Consider the following 12,744-nt stretch of genomic DNA (forward strand, 5'->3'; position numbering starts at 1 on the left):
GCTGACCACTAAACTTGCAACATTGCAATGGTGCACCTTTAGTGGTCAGCCTTCATTCCGTAAGTAAATACGTACGATAAGTAGTTCATCTCCCACTTTCTTTCCCCCTTGCACCTTCGCTTTGCAATAGTTCAGTTCCCATTGCAGTGGGTAAACACGCACTGGCCGCCATGGCGGCTCCGTCGGTTTCTGGCTGTCGTAGGTTTTCATGCATCGATGACCGCGCGAAACCGCACCAGCGTTTGCTGCGAGGCGCGTGTCTTCCTGGGGCTGATAAATCTCGTGTTGACGACGAAGAAGAAGAAGCTCCACTGCTCCGAGGACGATGAAGTAGAAGAGAAAACCGTGAGTCGACATCGTCGTAATTCTCGGACCCAACAAAAAGATTCGAAGGTCGCTGCGTGCGGTGAGAATATACAATAACATCCGTGAGTTCCCATACGAAGCGTCGAACTCAGAGACAGGACGGTGCGGCAGATTGAGGGAGCATCGTCATCCCGGATTAGGACATCAACATTAGGAAAGGTGTCTGCCAAGACCAGGCCTTTCTGAGCGGGTATAACAGGTGTCGCCAGTGACGAGGAAGGAGACCAGAAAAACCAAGTATGGACAATCGCAGTTTATTGATTAAGGATGAGATGTGTGAGCCCGGTGGGGCTGAGGCCGCAGGATTGCCAAGCCACTTACGTATCAGGGAACAACACAGGAAACTAGTTGTGAAAGCACCAAAACGAAAAATGGCGAATCAAAGTCCAAGCATGACAAATACCGTTCTACAAAGCCCAAAGAAAGGTTTATCTGGACATAGACTGCTTCCAGAAGAAGGAAATCCAGTGAATGAGAACCTCATAGAAAGGCGGGAAATAACAGCAGTTGTTGAAACTGCGAAGCAGAACAGCGAAGATAGATCTCCTGACGATGATGAGAAGATTGTCTTAAGGACAACTCGAAGCACAAGTAGGAGACACCAGAAAGCTAAATGTAACGAGGTCACAGATGGAGGAAAGGCTGACTTGCAGGTTACTAGGAGAACCGAAAAAAGGAGCACAAAAGTTCCACTTTACCAGCAGCAGAACAAAACCGACGTGCATGACACTCAAGGTGTGGCTCTCCGTGCTACACGGAGCAGATCGCAAAAGACCGATAAGTTGAACCTGGACAAGGATTCGGTTACTTTGGGTAGTAAGGGGGTAGTTTCGCATGCAACACTTGTCGAAGAGGATAGTCCTGCATCTAACACGCGACGCAAAGCAACTTCAAAGACTCAACTGGCAAAGAAAGATGGTTCTCCTGGTCCTGGCGGTAACGTCACACGGAAAGGCACTCTTGACCTTACCGCAGTTTCCCAGCAGGAAGGAACCCAGTCCGCACCACGAAGAATTACGCGCGCTCGTGCAACAAAAGCACAGTCGCACAGGGCTGCCAATGAAAACAACGATGCACCGTTGCAGAAGTGCGGGACTTCGCAAAGACAAGGAGGACACGGAAGAAATATGAAAACTGTAAAAGCTAACAACAAAGAAGTCATTACACAGAAAATGCAACCAAGTGCAAAAGGCAAACAGACCTTTAGTGAGGAGGATAAAGGTGAAGACCCTGCTGTAAGTTATGCCATTACAGCTGGTACAGGGACACTGAAGAGGAAAATGAAAGCACGCAAAGCAGTTAAAGCACTGGCAGGTGCTACGACGGATGACTGTTTCTCACTGGGTAATGCTCTCCTGAAGTCGAAGAAACCAATTCCTGATATTCTTATCCTCCCTGTCGCCGAAATCGACGAGGAATCAAACCTGTCTGATATGCACACTCCGAGCATGAGTTCCCTGCTGAAATCTACACCACATACTACTCTGCAGAGCACGAGCAGCATTTCTTCATCAGATCTGGTCGAGGCGGATAAGCTGATGTTTCCGATGGAAGTAGAGGGCAGAAAACGAAAAGGACCGGTTTATACATCAACTCCATTCGTACCAACAAAGAAGGACAGACTCCACAGCTTTTTCGGCTTGCTCAACGATGCTGAGCAAAAGATGCGTTTGCTCGAAGAGAAAAAGAACTTTGAAGATTCTGATCCAGAGCCGGACTATTTCAGCGATGCTGATGCCTGATGAGAGGTGTGGGAGTGGATTAGACTACTGAAACGCTATAGCATATATGCGACGCTGCTGCACCTTGTAGACAGTAAGTCTGATAAGACATCAGCGATAACGCTAGCTATATACTCTTGAAGGAAATATCCGGATTACTGTTTTTATTACGGCTTGCAGTTCCCTATACAGTGTGATGTGTTTAACTGGAGCCACTTTGATGCCGTGTAATACGTAAAGATTTGATGCCCAATTGTGTATGAATGCTATGGAGAGTTGTAAACTTGTTCGGTGCCTTTCCGTTACTTCGTTTAATAAAACCCTAGTTATTTTGATATTCTGCTGGAGCGTTAATGCCAGGGAGAAAAAATTTCCTGTCAACACTTCGCTGGCCTGTTTCAGAGTCCACTGAAAATATGGGGGACACTTCCAAGAATGTTGTCTTTCACACGTCACATTTATAGCTTTGTATTTCAGGCTTCAACCCAGTCAAACCGGTTTTTACCTTACCAATTTCCATCACTGTCATTTCAGATATAACTTGGACGAACCCAATAGCTGAACTTGCCAAACTCGGCCTTAACCTTGGCTGACTCCACAGGCACTGCATGGTGAACCATACTTGGCTCTGAACTTGGCGCTGCTGCTTTTCACTTGTATCTTTTCCAACCGAAAATATGCTCTTTTACATATAACTAAGACACGGTTTTCGGCCGAGGCAAATTCAAGATTTCGCGGCACGAACTTGTATACGAAGTTGGTGGTTGATTGGTTGGTTGGGTAGTTGGTATCTAGACTTGGTTGAATGCAGCAATAAACAACACAGAGAAGACAAGAAGTTGACGTCAGGACTGCTTCTCCTTTAGCAGTCGAAATGAATTTCACAAGTGTACGAAGTTTGGGCAGTTGTTATCCAGACATAAGTAACCGCGGCGTCAACTTCTTGTTCTCTGTGTTGTTTATTGCTGCATTCAACAATATGTAACGAATGGTGTATTCCATTGGGAGAGCAGATTTTGCCCCGCGCTGGGTGGGGTTTGAGTGCATGCTCCCGGCGGGGTCACATGGGTTTGCTCCGTGAATGAAATGCTAACCATCGTTCGAGGTACGATGCACGCGCGGCGCATAGCACGTGAGCCCGTGCTTTCCTGGGATAGCTTTCGTCTCGTGGGCCAAAAACTATTGCTCTTCCAAGCAAACGTTTTGCCCTTCGTCCGCCAATGAAACATTCAGCGTCTGACACGATTCTGCCAATGGAACAGTTTTTGTCCATTCCCGTGGCAAAAAAATCTCATCCAGCTCTGCCAGTGGAAAGCGCCATAAGTTAATAACGAAGTTCTTCAGCCTGAAATGTAACTCGCAGTTACTGAGTTACTTAAAAAAAAAAAGAACGAGATACTTGCAAGCTACTTCGGACACAAAATAGCATTACGCAAGTGCAGCGCGCGTCAGCAGTTCAGTTAGACCTTGAGTTGCCTGCGGAGGAGTGCAACACGATTAGATCGTTTTCGTTTATGTCCAACAGTAGACCTCTCCCTCTTTGTAAAAAATGACGTCATAGTGTTCGACAGTGCCACAAATTTGGTAGAATTGAACTACGCTCGAAGCTTGAGGCGAACAAGATCGCGCCCGAAAGTCATGGTTTTGAGTCATGATTACAATGGTTCCTGAAAGGGACGCTACATTTGGTCCTACTTTTCTGTCAATAGGAGGCAGCGAAGAAGTACCCATTCATGGAACCCAGCCCTCTCCTTCCGATTTCTCTCGTTTCAGTCTGTCTACCAACGTCATGATGACGTGTCTCTGGAAGAGGTGCGTTCGAACGCTTTGGATCTCACTCCCTGTGGGCGCACAAGGGTTCAGCTCCATTTCAATGGCGGCGGTTCTTACTTCCTGAATAAAATACTGTCATTGATTGAATATCACGTTTCATGGCAAAAAATGCCATGAAAGAACCGGAGAGAAAGCAAGAAAATATGTGGACGTGAGTGAAACGCGAATTAAAAGTAACCTGGAACTTAAGTTACTTTGGCAAAGTTACCTGAAAAAGAAACGAGTTCCTCTGAAAGTTATCACGGCGCAAAAGTACCGGGCTAAGTTACAAGTTCGTTACAGGAACTTAGGAACTTAGTTACACGAGTTACCTCTAACTCTGCAAAAAAGTCGTTTACTAGACCTCGCTTAGACGTTGCACAGTTGAGATTTTTTTTTAACGTAGCTTAATAGACACTTTTTGAGCGTGTAGTAGATGTCTAATGTTTAACGTCTAACAGCTGGCTAACCGTAGACAATATTGTAAAAAAAAAAAACTAATCGTAGGAAGTCACACGGATGATGTTTTCAGATCCCGTGCCGTGATTTATAGGTTGAATAGGTGCCATGCGTAGGGTATCCTACATCCTGTATCAGGCGATGTAGGACCTGCCTGAAGCAATACAGAAATTGATAGTGGTCAAATATGTCAAGTGAAACACACGTCTAATCCCATATCGGCCACAGGTTATGTTCGAACTCCGAAGCCATAAGGTGGTTTTTCACATCCTGCCATAAATGTCCCTGGAAACGACCTTTGGCCATGAGAGATGAACCGATGGGACATATATGTCCATTATTGAAATGTTCAACGAAGCAATAACATAACATAAGGTAAAATTAGTTGGCAAATTTGTCACAAGAACATGAAACTCCAGTGTGACGACATATCTCGTCACAGAAATCTTTAGTTTCGAGAATGTACGCTGCACAGAAATGTACAATTGCACCCATATGTGCAATAATGAGATAAGTCGAAAATCTCAAACCGAGAAAACTTCAAATGACTATTTGGTAAAATGATTACGGCTGTGTTTACTCGAATAACGCAAATGCAAAATGTGACATTCGCCGTTAAAGGAGAACACAAGATCTCATAAAATGCTGAGCCACAACAGTGCTTTTGATTTAAGTTTATATTTTTTGTTCCCACATTATCCAAGAAAATAAAGTGCTTCCCGTTTGAAGGAGACGTTGACTACTCGCCGTGAAATCGCGCTGGTGGCGCGGAATCTTGAATTTGCCGCAGCCGAAAACCGGGCCTTTGTTATATCTAAAAAAGCTGACTTTCGGGTGGAAAAGATACAAGTGAAGAGCAGCTGCGCCAAGTTCAGAGAGAGTATGGTTCACCAGCGCCTGTATAGTCAGCTAAGGTTAAGGCCGAGTTTGGCAGTTCAGTTATTGGGTTCGTTTCTAGTTACAGTGATGCAAATTGGTAATATAAAAACCGTTTTGACTGGGTTGAAACCTAAAACACACAGCAGCGAATCTGACGTGTGAAAATAATACTTCACACGTGGATACATTCAGAAAGCAAAATTTTATCTACACGGACCCAAAAGACAGCATTCTTGGAAGTGCCCACCATATCTTCAGAGGACTCTGAAACAAGCCAGATGAAGCGTTCATAGGGTATTTCCCCTAACATTAACGATCCAGCAGAATGTCAAATTAACTACGGCTTCATTCAATCAAGTATCGTAAAAGGTACTGAAGAACTGTACAAGTTTCCACAGTATTCATACACAAATCAAATATTGATGTGCATGTTACACGGCATCAAAGTGGCTCCAGTTAAACACATCGTCACTGTAGAGGGAACCAAAAGCTGTAATAAATACAGTAATCCTGATATTTCCTTCAAGCGTATATAGCTAGCGTTATCGCTGATGTTTTATCAGACTTACTGGCTACAAGGTGCAGCAGCGTCGCATATATGCCATAACGTTTCAGTAGTCTCATCCACTCCCACACCTCTCATCACGCATCAGCATCACTGAAATAGTCCGGCTCTGGATCAGAATCTTCAAAGTTCTTTTTTTCTTCGAGCAAACGCGTCTTTTGCTCAGCATCGTTGAGTAAGCCGAAAAAGCTGTGTAGTCTGTCCTTCTTTGTTGGTACGAATGGAATTGATGTACAAATCGGTCCTTTTCGTTTTCTGCTCTCTACTTCCATCCGAAACATCAGCCTACCCGCCTCGGCCAGATCTGATGAAGAAATGCTGCTCGTGCTCTGCACAGTAGTATGTGGTGTAGATTTCATCAGGGAACTCACGCTCGGAGTGTGCATATTAGACAGGTTTGATTCCGCGTTGATTTCGGCGGCAGGGATAATACGAATAGCAGGAACTGGTTTCTTCGACTTTTGGAGAGCATTACCCACTGAGAAACAGTCATCCGTCGTAGCACTTGCCAGTGCTTTAGCTGCTTTGCGTGCTTTCATTTTGCTCTTCAGTGTCCCTTTACCAGCTGTAATGGCATAACTTACAGCAGGGTCTTCACCTTTATCCTCCTCGCTAAAGGTCGATTGCGTCTGTTTGCCTTTTGCACTTGGTTGCATTTTTTGTGCTATGACTTCTTTGTTGTTAGCTTTTGCTGTTTTCATATTTCTTCCATGTCCTCCTTGGCTTTGCTGAGTCCCACACTTCTGCAACGGTGCATCGTTGTTTTCATTGGCGGCTCTGTGCGACTGTGCTTTTGTTGCACGAGTGCGCGTAATTCTTTGTGTTGCGCACTCGGTTCCTTCGTGCTGGGAATCTACGGTAAGGACAAGAGTGCCTTTCCGTGTGACGTTACCGCTAGGACCAGGAGAACCATCTTCCTCTGCCAGTTGCGTCTTTGGTTTACGTCGCATGTTAGATGCAGAGCTGTCCTCTTCGACATGTGCTGCATGCAAAACTACCTCCATGCTACCCAAAGTAACCGAATCCTTGTCCAGGTTCTCCTTACCTGTCTTTTGCGATTTGCTCCGTGCAACAGGGAGAGACGCACGTTGAGTGTCATGCACGTCGGTTTTGTTCTGCTGCTGGTAAAGTGGAACTTTTGCGCTCCCTTTTTCGGTTCTCCTGGTAACCTGCAAGTCAGCCTTTCCTGCATCTGTGGCCTCGTTACATTTAGCTTTCTGGTGTCTCCTACTAGTGCTTCGAGTGGTTCTTAAGACTACCTTATCATCATCAGAAGAAGATCTATCTTCGCTGTTCTGCTTCACAGTTTCAACAACTACTGTTATTTGCCGCTTTTCTGTGAGGTTCTCATTCACTGGATTTGTTTCTTCTGGGGGCAGTCTCGGTCCAGATGAACCTTTCTTTGGGCTTTGTAGAACGGTATTTGTCATGCTTCGACTTTGATTCGCCATTTTTCGTTTTGGTGCCTTCACAACTAGTTTCCTCTGTTGTTCCTCGATACGTAAGTGGCTTGGCAATCCTGCGGCCTCAGCCCCGCTGGGCTCACACATCTGATTCTTAGTCACTAAAGTGCGATTCTCCATACTTGTTTTTTCTAGTCCCCTTCCTCTTGGAATATTTTCACCGGCGACACCTTGCGAACATCACCTGTTATACCCGCTGAGAAAGGTCTTGTAGTGGCAGGCACCTTTCCTAATGTTGATGCCGTAATCCGGGATGACGGTGCTCCCTTAATTATCTGCCGCACAGTCCTGTCTTTGAGTTCGAAGCTTCGTAGGGATGCTGCACGGATTTTTTACTCACCCCGCGCAGCGACCTTCGAACCTAGTTGTTGGGTCCGTGAATTACAGGGATGCCTATACTCAGGGTTTTCTCTTCCTCTTCCACCACTAAGTACAGTGGCCACAAGGCAGCTTCTTATTCTTCGTCAACACGAGATTTGTCAGTTCCAGGAAGACACGCGCCTCGCAGCAAACGCTTCGCGCGGTCATCGGTACATGAAAACCTACGACGGCCAGATACGGACGGAGCCGCGTCCGTATGCGTATGTACCCACTGCAATGGGAACTGAATCATTGCAAGGCGAAGGTGCAAAGGGGAAAGAAAGTGCGAGATGAGCTAGTTACCGTGTATTCACACGAGCGCCTTTTCTGACTGCGCAGCGACTGAAGGAGGAGAAGGAGGTAGCAGCATTATCACGCAACCATCCAACCATTCGGTCGCGGGCGGAGCTTATCGCACAGCAGAATCTATGAAGCGCACACGTTTTTATTGTATTTTTGGCGAGATATCAAAGAGCCTTGTGCAACATCACTGCGCTCAGCAGCTCCGTCCGTCAGAAAGAAGCACACGGATAGTTTGTTCGCGGGGCACAGAATCTGACGACTGACGCGCAGAAGGAGGACGGAGCGAAAAAGAAAGCCACCCTCTGTTGCCAATGTTACAAGCTCTATTATTTTTTATCTATTACACCAGGTAGAGCAACATCCGATCTGGTGGAAGCTCGCCGATGAGCAAAACCGAAATGTACCGAGGAAACATGCCATGTGGGAAAAGATCGCTCTTGAAATGGAAAAGAGACACCCGGATGTCGAAGCAACGGTAGATGTGTACATCAAAACACTTTTTGGGTCCCCATATTCACGGCGCAGTCGTTGTATCAGTTGCTGTTAATTAATAACAACGAGTTGGCAGCATTCGCGTTCCAAACCAAAAGGTATCGGCTCAGGACGCTAGCATTTTGGTTTAAAAACGAGAAATGTATGAGCAGTATCGCACGCCGGGTAAGACAAAGGGGTGCAAAATTTTATCCCCAAGCCGGCCACTGTGGGGTCACGCATATTCATAGTTGTCTGGCATCATAAATTAACCATGTAATGGTATAATATTTTAGGGCTGTCATTACACAAGCCTACATGGCAGCTCCCCGGGGTCATCATCACGTCATGCGGCGCATTCACGGGAGGCCACTGTGTGCATACATCGTGTTCTGACAAGCACCAACGAAAACGATCAGTTGTAATAAAGGGAGTCAGTTTTCCGCGGTTTCACTATTCTTACGTGTTTCCCATTCATCGCGGCCACACAGTTTGAGAACTGCCAGAGCGCTTTAGAGTAACCCCTGGACAAAGCTATAGTGCTGAAGATGCAACACTTACGTGATGGCGTCTCGCTTTGTCATGACATTATTTCATAATTAGTCACTAGGAGAGCTTCCTATATAACGCGATATGCAAAAAGTGCCAATTCGTGAATTTCGTTTTGTTCCATAATTTTATATGTATGTATGGGACGGTAACGTACCTCCACCAAAAAAAGAGAAAAAGAAAAGAAACAGATCATAAGGGTTGTTTGAGTGGGTGTGAACTCTGCCTCGCTATGCCACCGGAATGAGTAGTAGACACAAAAACATGGCCTGTCCAACGTCTAAAGCAATGGGGCCAATGAAACGCAGGAATTGGAAGCTACCAAAGCTAGCCGAAAAAAAAAAGCAAGGCGGATGGAGGATAGAGGATGAAGGGTGGAGATGCGTTGAGGGTGCATGAGTTCGTCGGGGAGAGCAAAGTATTAGATGGGCCGTTGAGCAAGATCTCCCTTCTGCAGAAAGAGGACAAGGTTTCTTGCTTTAGCGGAACGTACAGCAGAGGGACCACCAGAGACACACACACACTTGACACAAAAAGGTGTACGCTCCACTCTGTCCTCCAATCAGAAGTGAGAGCCCTATCATTCACGGCAATGATTGGCGCAGAACCTGCTATGCGGTGAAGCTGTTTTTACTGTGTTGGAAAGGTGCTACCTTTACGCCACAGCCGTGTCTGCTTTACACCACACTCAACACCGTCAGACTGCTGCGGAGTCACGGTAAAAAACGACGACGCACAGCTTTCACAGTACTCTCTCCTACACTCTTTCCCGCTCACTCTTATATACGAAGGTTTTATGCATTTAGAGGCATGTTTAAGCGCACATAATTCGAACAAACCTGTTGCAGACGGGTTACGGAAAGACGATCACTGGCTAGTATACTGTCCCGCATATTGGCCTCTATACTCTCCTTTTGCGCTTTGCTATGCGGAGCAGAATGTATTTAAAAGTGGCCGCATCGATGCTCAAAACCTTGCGGTAGACAAATGGGTCCTCGCGTCGTAGGTCCCGTAGAAGGCTATTTTGCAGACCGTACTCTTTCCTCAGCAACCATTCATTCGTCCATAGCTTCTTTAACCGCTTCTTTTCGTGTCAGCATTCCCTATCGTCAATGAGAAAAGCAAGAGCCACAAATTTTCGCTTTCTTTCGTCCATTGTGTACCAAGCGCCGTGCACATAAAATTGATGCTGCAACGTTCAACCGCAGCGCGAACGTAATCCCCGGCTTCCCCAGCATCTGAGCCGACATCACATTGGAACACTATCTGTGTAGGCGTTCCAAAAGGGCGTAGCCTCAGCGCCTTATCATTTACCCCTCTCGCTCCTTCAGTCGCTGCGCCGTCAGAAAACACGCTGGTGTGAATACACGGTTACCGTGTATTCACACGAGCGTGTTTTCTGACGGCGCAGCGACTGAAGGAGCGAGAGGGGTAAATGATAAGGCGCTGAGGCTACGCCCTTTTGGAACGCCTACACAGATAGTGTTCCAATGTGATGTCGGCTCAGATGCTGGGGAAGCCGGGGATTACGTTCGCGCTGCGGTTGAACGTTGCAGCATCAATTTTATGTGCACGGCGCTTGGTACACAATGGACGAAAGAAAGCGAAAATTTGTGGCTCTTGCTTTTCTCATTGACGATAGTGAATGCTGACACGAAAAGAAGCGGTTAAAGAAGCTATGGACGAATGAATGGTTGCTGAGGAAAGAGTACGGTCTGCAAAATAGCCTTCTACGGGAGCTACGACGCGAGGACCCATTTGTCTACCGGAAGGTTTTGAGCATCGATGCGGCCACTTTTAAATACATTCTGCTCCGCATAGCAAAGCGCAAAAGGAGAGTATAGAGGCCAATATGCGGGACAGTATACTAGCCAGTGATCGTCTTTCCGTAACCCGTCTGTAACAGGTTCGTTCGAATTATGTGCGCTTAAACATGCCTCTAAATGCATAAAACCTTCGTATATAAGAGTGAGCGGGAAAGAGTGTAGGAGAGACTACTGTGAAAGCTGTGCGTCGTCGTTTTTTACCGTGACTCCGCAGCAGTCTGACGGTGTTGAGTGTGGTGTAAAGCAGACACGGCTGTGGCGTAAAGGTCGCACCTTTCGAACACAGTAAAAACAGCTTCACCGCATAGCAGGTTCTGCGCCAATCATTGCCGTGAATGATAGGGCTCTCACTTCTGATTGGAGGACAGAGTGTGGAGCGTACACCTTTCTGTGTCAATTGTGTGTGTGTCTCTGGTGGTCCCTCTGCTGTACGTTCCGCTAAAGCAAGAAACCTTGTCCTCTTTCTGCAGAAGGGAGGTCTTGCTCAACGGCTCATCTAATACTTTGCTCTCCCCGACGAACTCATGCACCCTCAACGCATCTCCACCCTTCATCCTCTATCCTCCATCCGTCTTGCTTTTTTTTTTCCGGCTAGCTTTGGTAGCTTCCAATTCCTGCGTTTCATTGGCCCCATTGGTTTAGACGTTGGACAGGCCATGTTTTTGTGTCTACTACTCATTCCGGTGGCATAGCGAGGCAGAGTTCACACCCACTCCAACAACCCTTATGATCTGTTTCTTTTCTTTTTCTCTTTTTTTGGTGGAGGTACGTTACCGTCCCATACATACATATAAAATTATGGAACAAAACGAAATTCACGAATTGGCACTTTTTGCATATCGCGTTATATAGGAAGCTCACCTAGTGACTAATTATGAAATAATGTCATGACAAAGCGAGACGCCATCACGTAAGTGTTGCATCTTCAGCACTATAGCTTTGTCCAGGGGTTACTCTAAAGCGCTCTGGCAGTTCTCAAACTGTGTGGCCGCGATGAATGGGAAACACGTAAGAATAGTGAAACCGCGGAAAACTGACTCCCTTTATTACAACTGATCGTTTTCGTTGGTGCTTGTCAGAACACGATGTATGCACACAGTGGCCTCCCGTGAATGCGCCGCATGACGTGATGATGACCCCGGGGAGCTGCCATGTAGGCTTGTGTAATGACAGCCCTAAAATATTATACCATTAAATGGTTAATTTATGATGCCAGACAACTATGAATATGCGTGACCCCACAGTGGCCGGCTTGGGGATAAAATTTTGCACCCCTTTGTCTTACCCGGCGTGCGATACTGCTCATACATTTCTCGTTTTTAAACCAAAATGCTAGCGTCCTGAGCCGATACCTTTTGGTTTGGAACGCGAATGCTGCCAACTCGTTATTATTAATTAACAGCAACTGATACAACGACTGCGCCGTGAATATGGGGACCCAAAAAGTGTTTTGATGTACACATCTACCGTTGCTTCGACATCCGGGTGTCTCTTTTCCATTTCAAGAGCGATCTTTTCCCACATGGCATGTTTCCTCGGTACATTTCGGTTTTGCTCACCGGCGAGCTTCCACAAGATCGGATGTTGCTCTACCTGGTGTAATAGATAAAAAATAATAGAGCTTGTAACATTGGCAACAGAGGGTGGCTTTCTTTTTCGCTCCGTCCTCCTTCTGCGCGTCAGTCGTCAGATTCTGTGCCCCGCGAACAAACTATCCGTGTGCTTCTTTCTGACGGACGGAGCTGCTGGGCGCAGTGATGTTGCACAAGGCTCTTTGATATCTCGCCAAAAATACAATAAAAACGTGTGCGCTTCATAGATTCTGCTGTGCGATAAGCTCCGCCCGCGACCGAATGGTTGGATGGTTGCGTGATAATGCTGCTACCTCCTTCTCCTCCTTCAGTCGCTGCGCAGTCAGAAAAGGCGCTCGTGTGAATACACGGTTATCGTAGTACAGTGTTGCAATGGTG

General features: G+C 46.4%; 2 protein-coding genes across 2 annotated transcripts; one reads left to right on the forward strand and one right to left on the reverse strand.

Moving 5' to 3' along the window:
• The first annotated feature begins 243 nt into the window (after positions 1-243).
• On the forward strand, positions 244-2,718 carry LOC135397067 (uncharacterized). The gene is made up of 2 exons (XM_064628403.1): positions 244-2,181; positions 2,622-2,718. The coding sequence occupies exon 1, from the start codon at positions 606-608 to the stop codon at positions 2,106-2,108; it is 1,503 nt and encodes a 500-aa protein (XP_064484473.1). The 5' UTR covers positions 244-605; the 3' UTR covers positions 2,109-2,181; positions 2,622-2,718.
• A 2,701-nt stretch (positions 2,719-5,419) lies between these two features.
• On the reverse strand, positions 5,420-7,772 carry LOC135397073 (uncharacterized). The gene is made up of 2 exons (XM_064628414.1): positions 5,807-7,772; positions 5,420-5,501 (listed from the first exon to the last, which is right to left on the reverse strand). The coding sequence occupies exon 1, from the start codon at positions 7,383-7,385 to the stop codon at positions 5,880-5,882; it is 1,506 nt and encodes a 501-aa protein (XP_064484484.1). The 5' UTR covers positions 7,386-7,772; the 3' UTR covers positions 5,420-5,501; positions 5,807-5,879.
• Between the last annotated feature and the right edge of the window lie 4,972 nt (positions 7,773-12,744).

Source organism: Ornithodoros turicata, chromosome 1 (assembly GCF_037126465.1).
Source record: "Ornithodoros turicata isolate Travis chromosome 1, ASM3712646v1, whole genome shotgun sequence".
Classification (NCBI taxonomy): Eukaryota; Metazoa; Arthropoda; class Arachnida; order Ixodida; family Argasidae; genus Ornithodoros; species Ornithodoros turicata.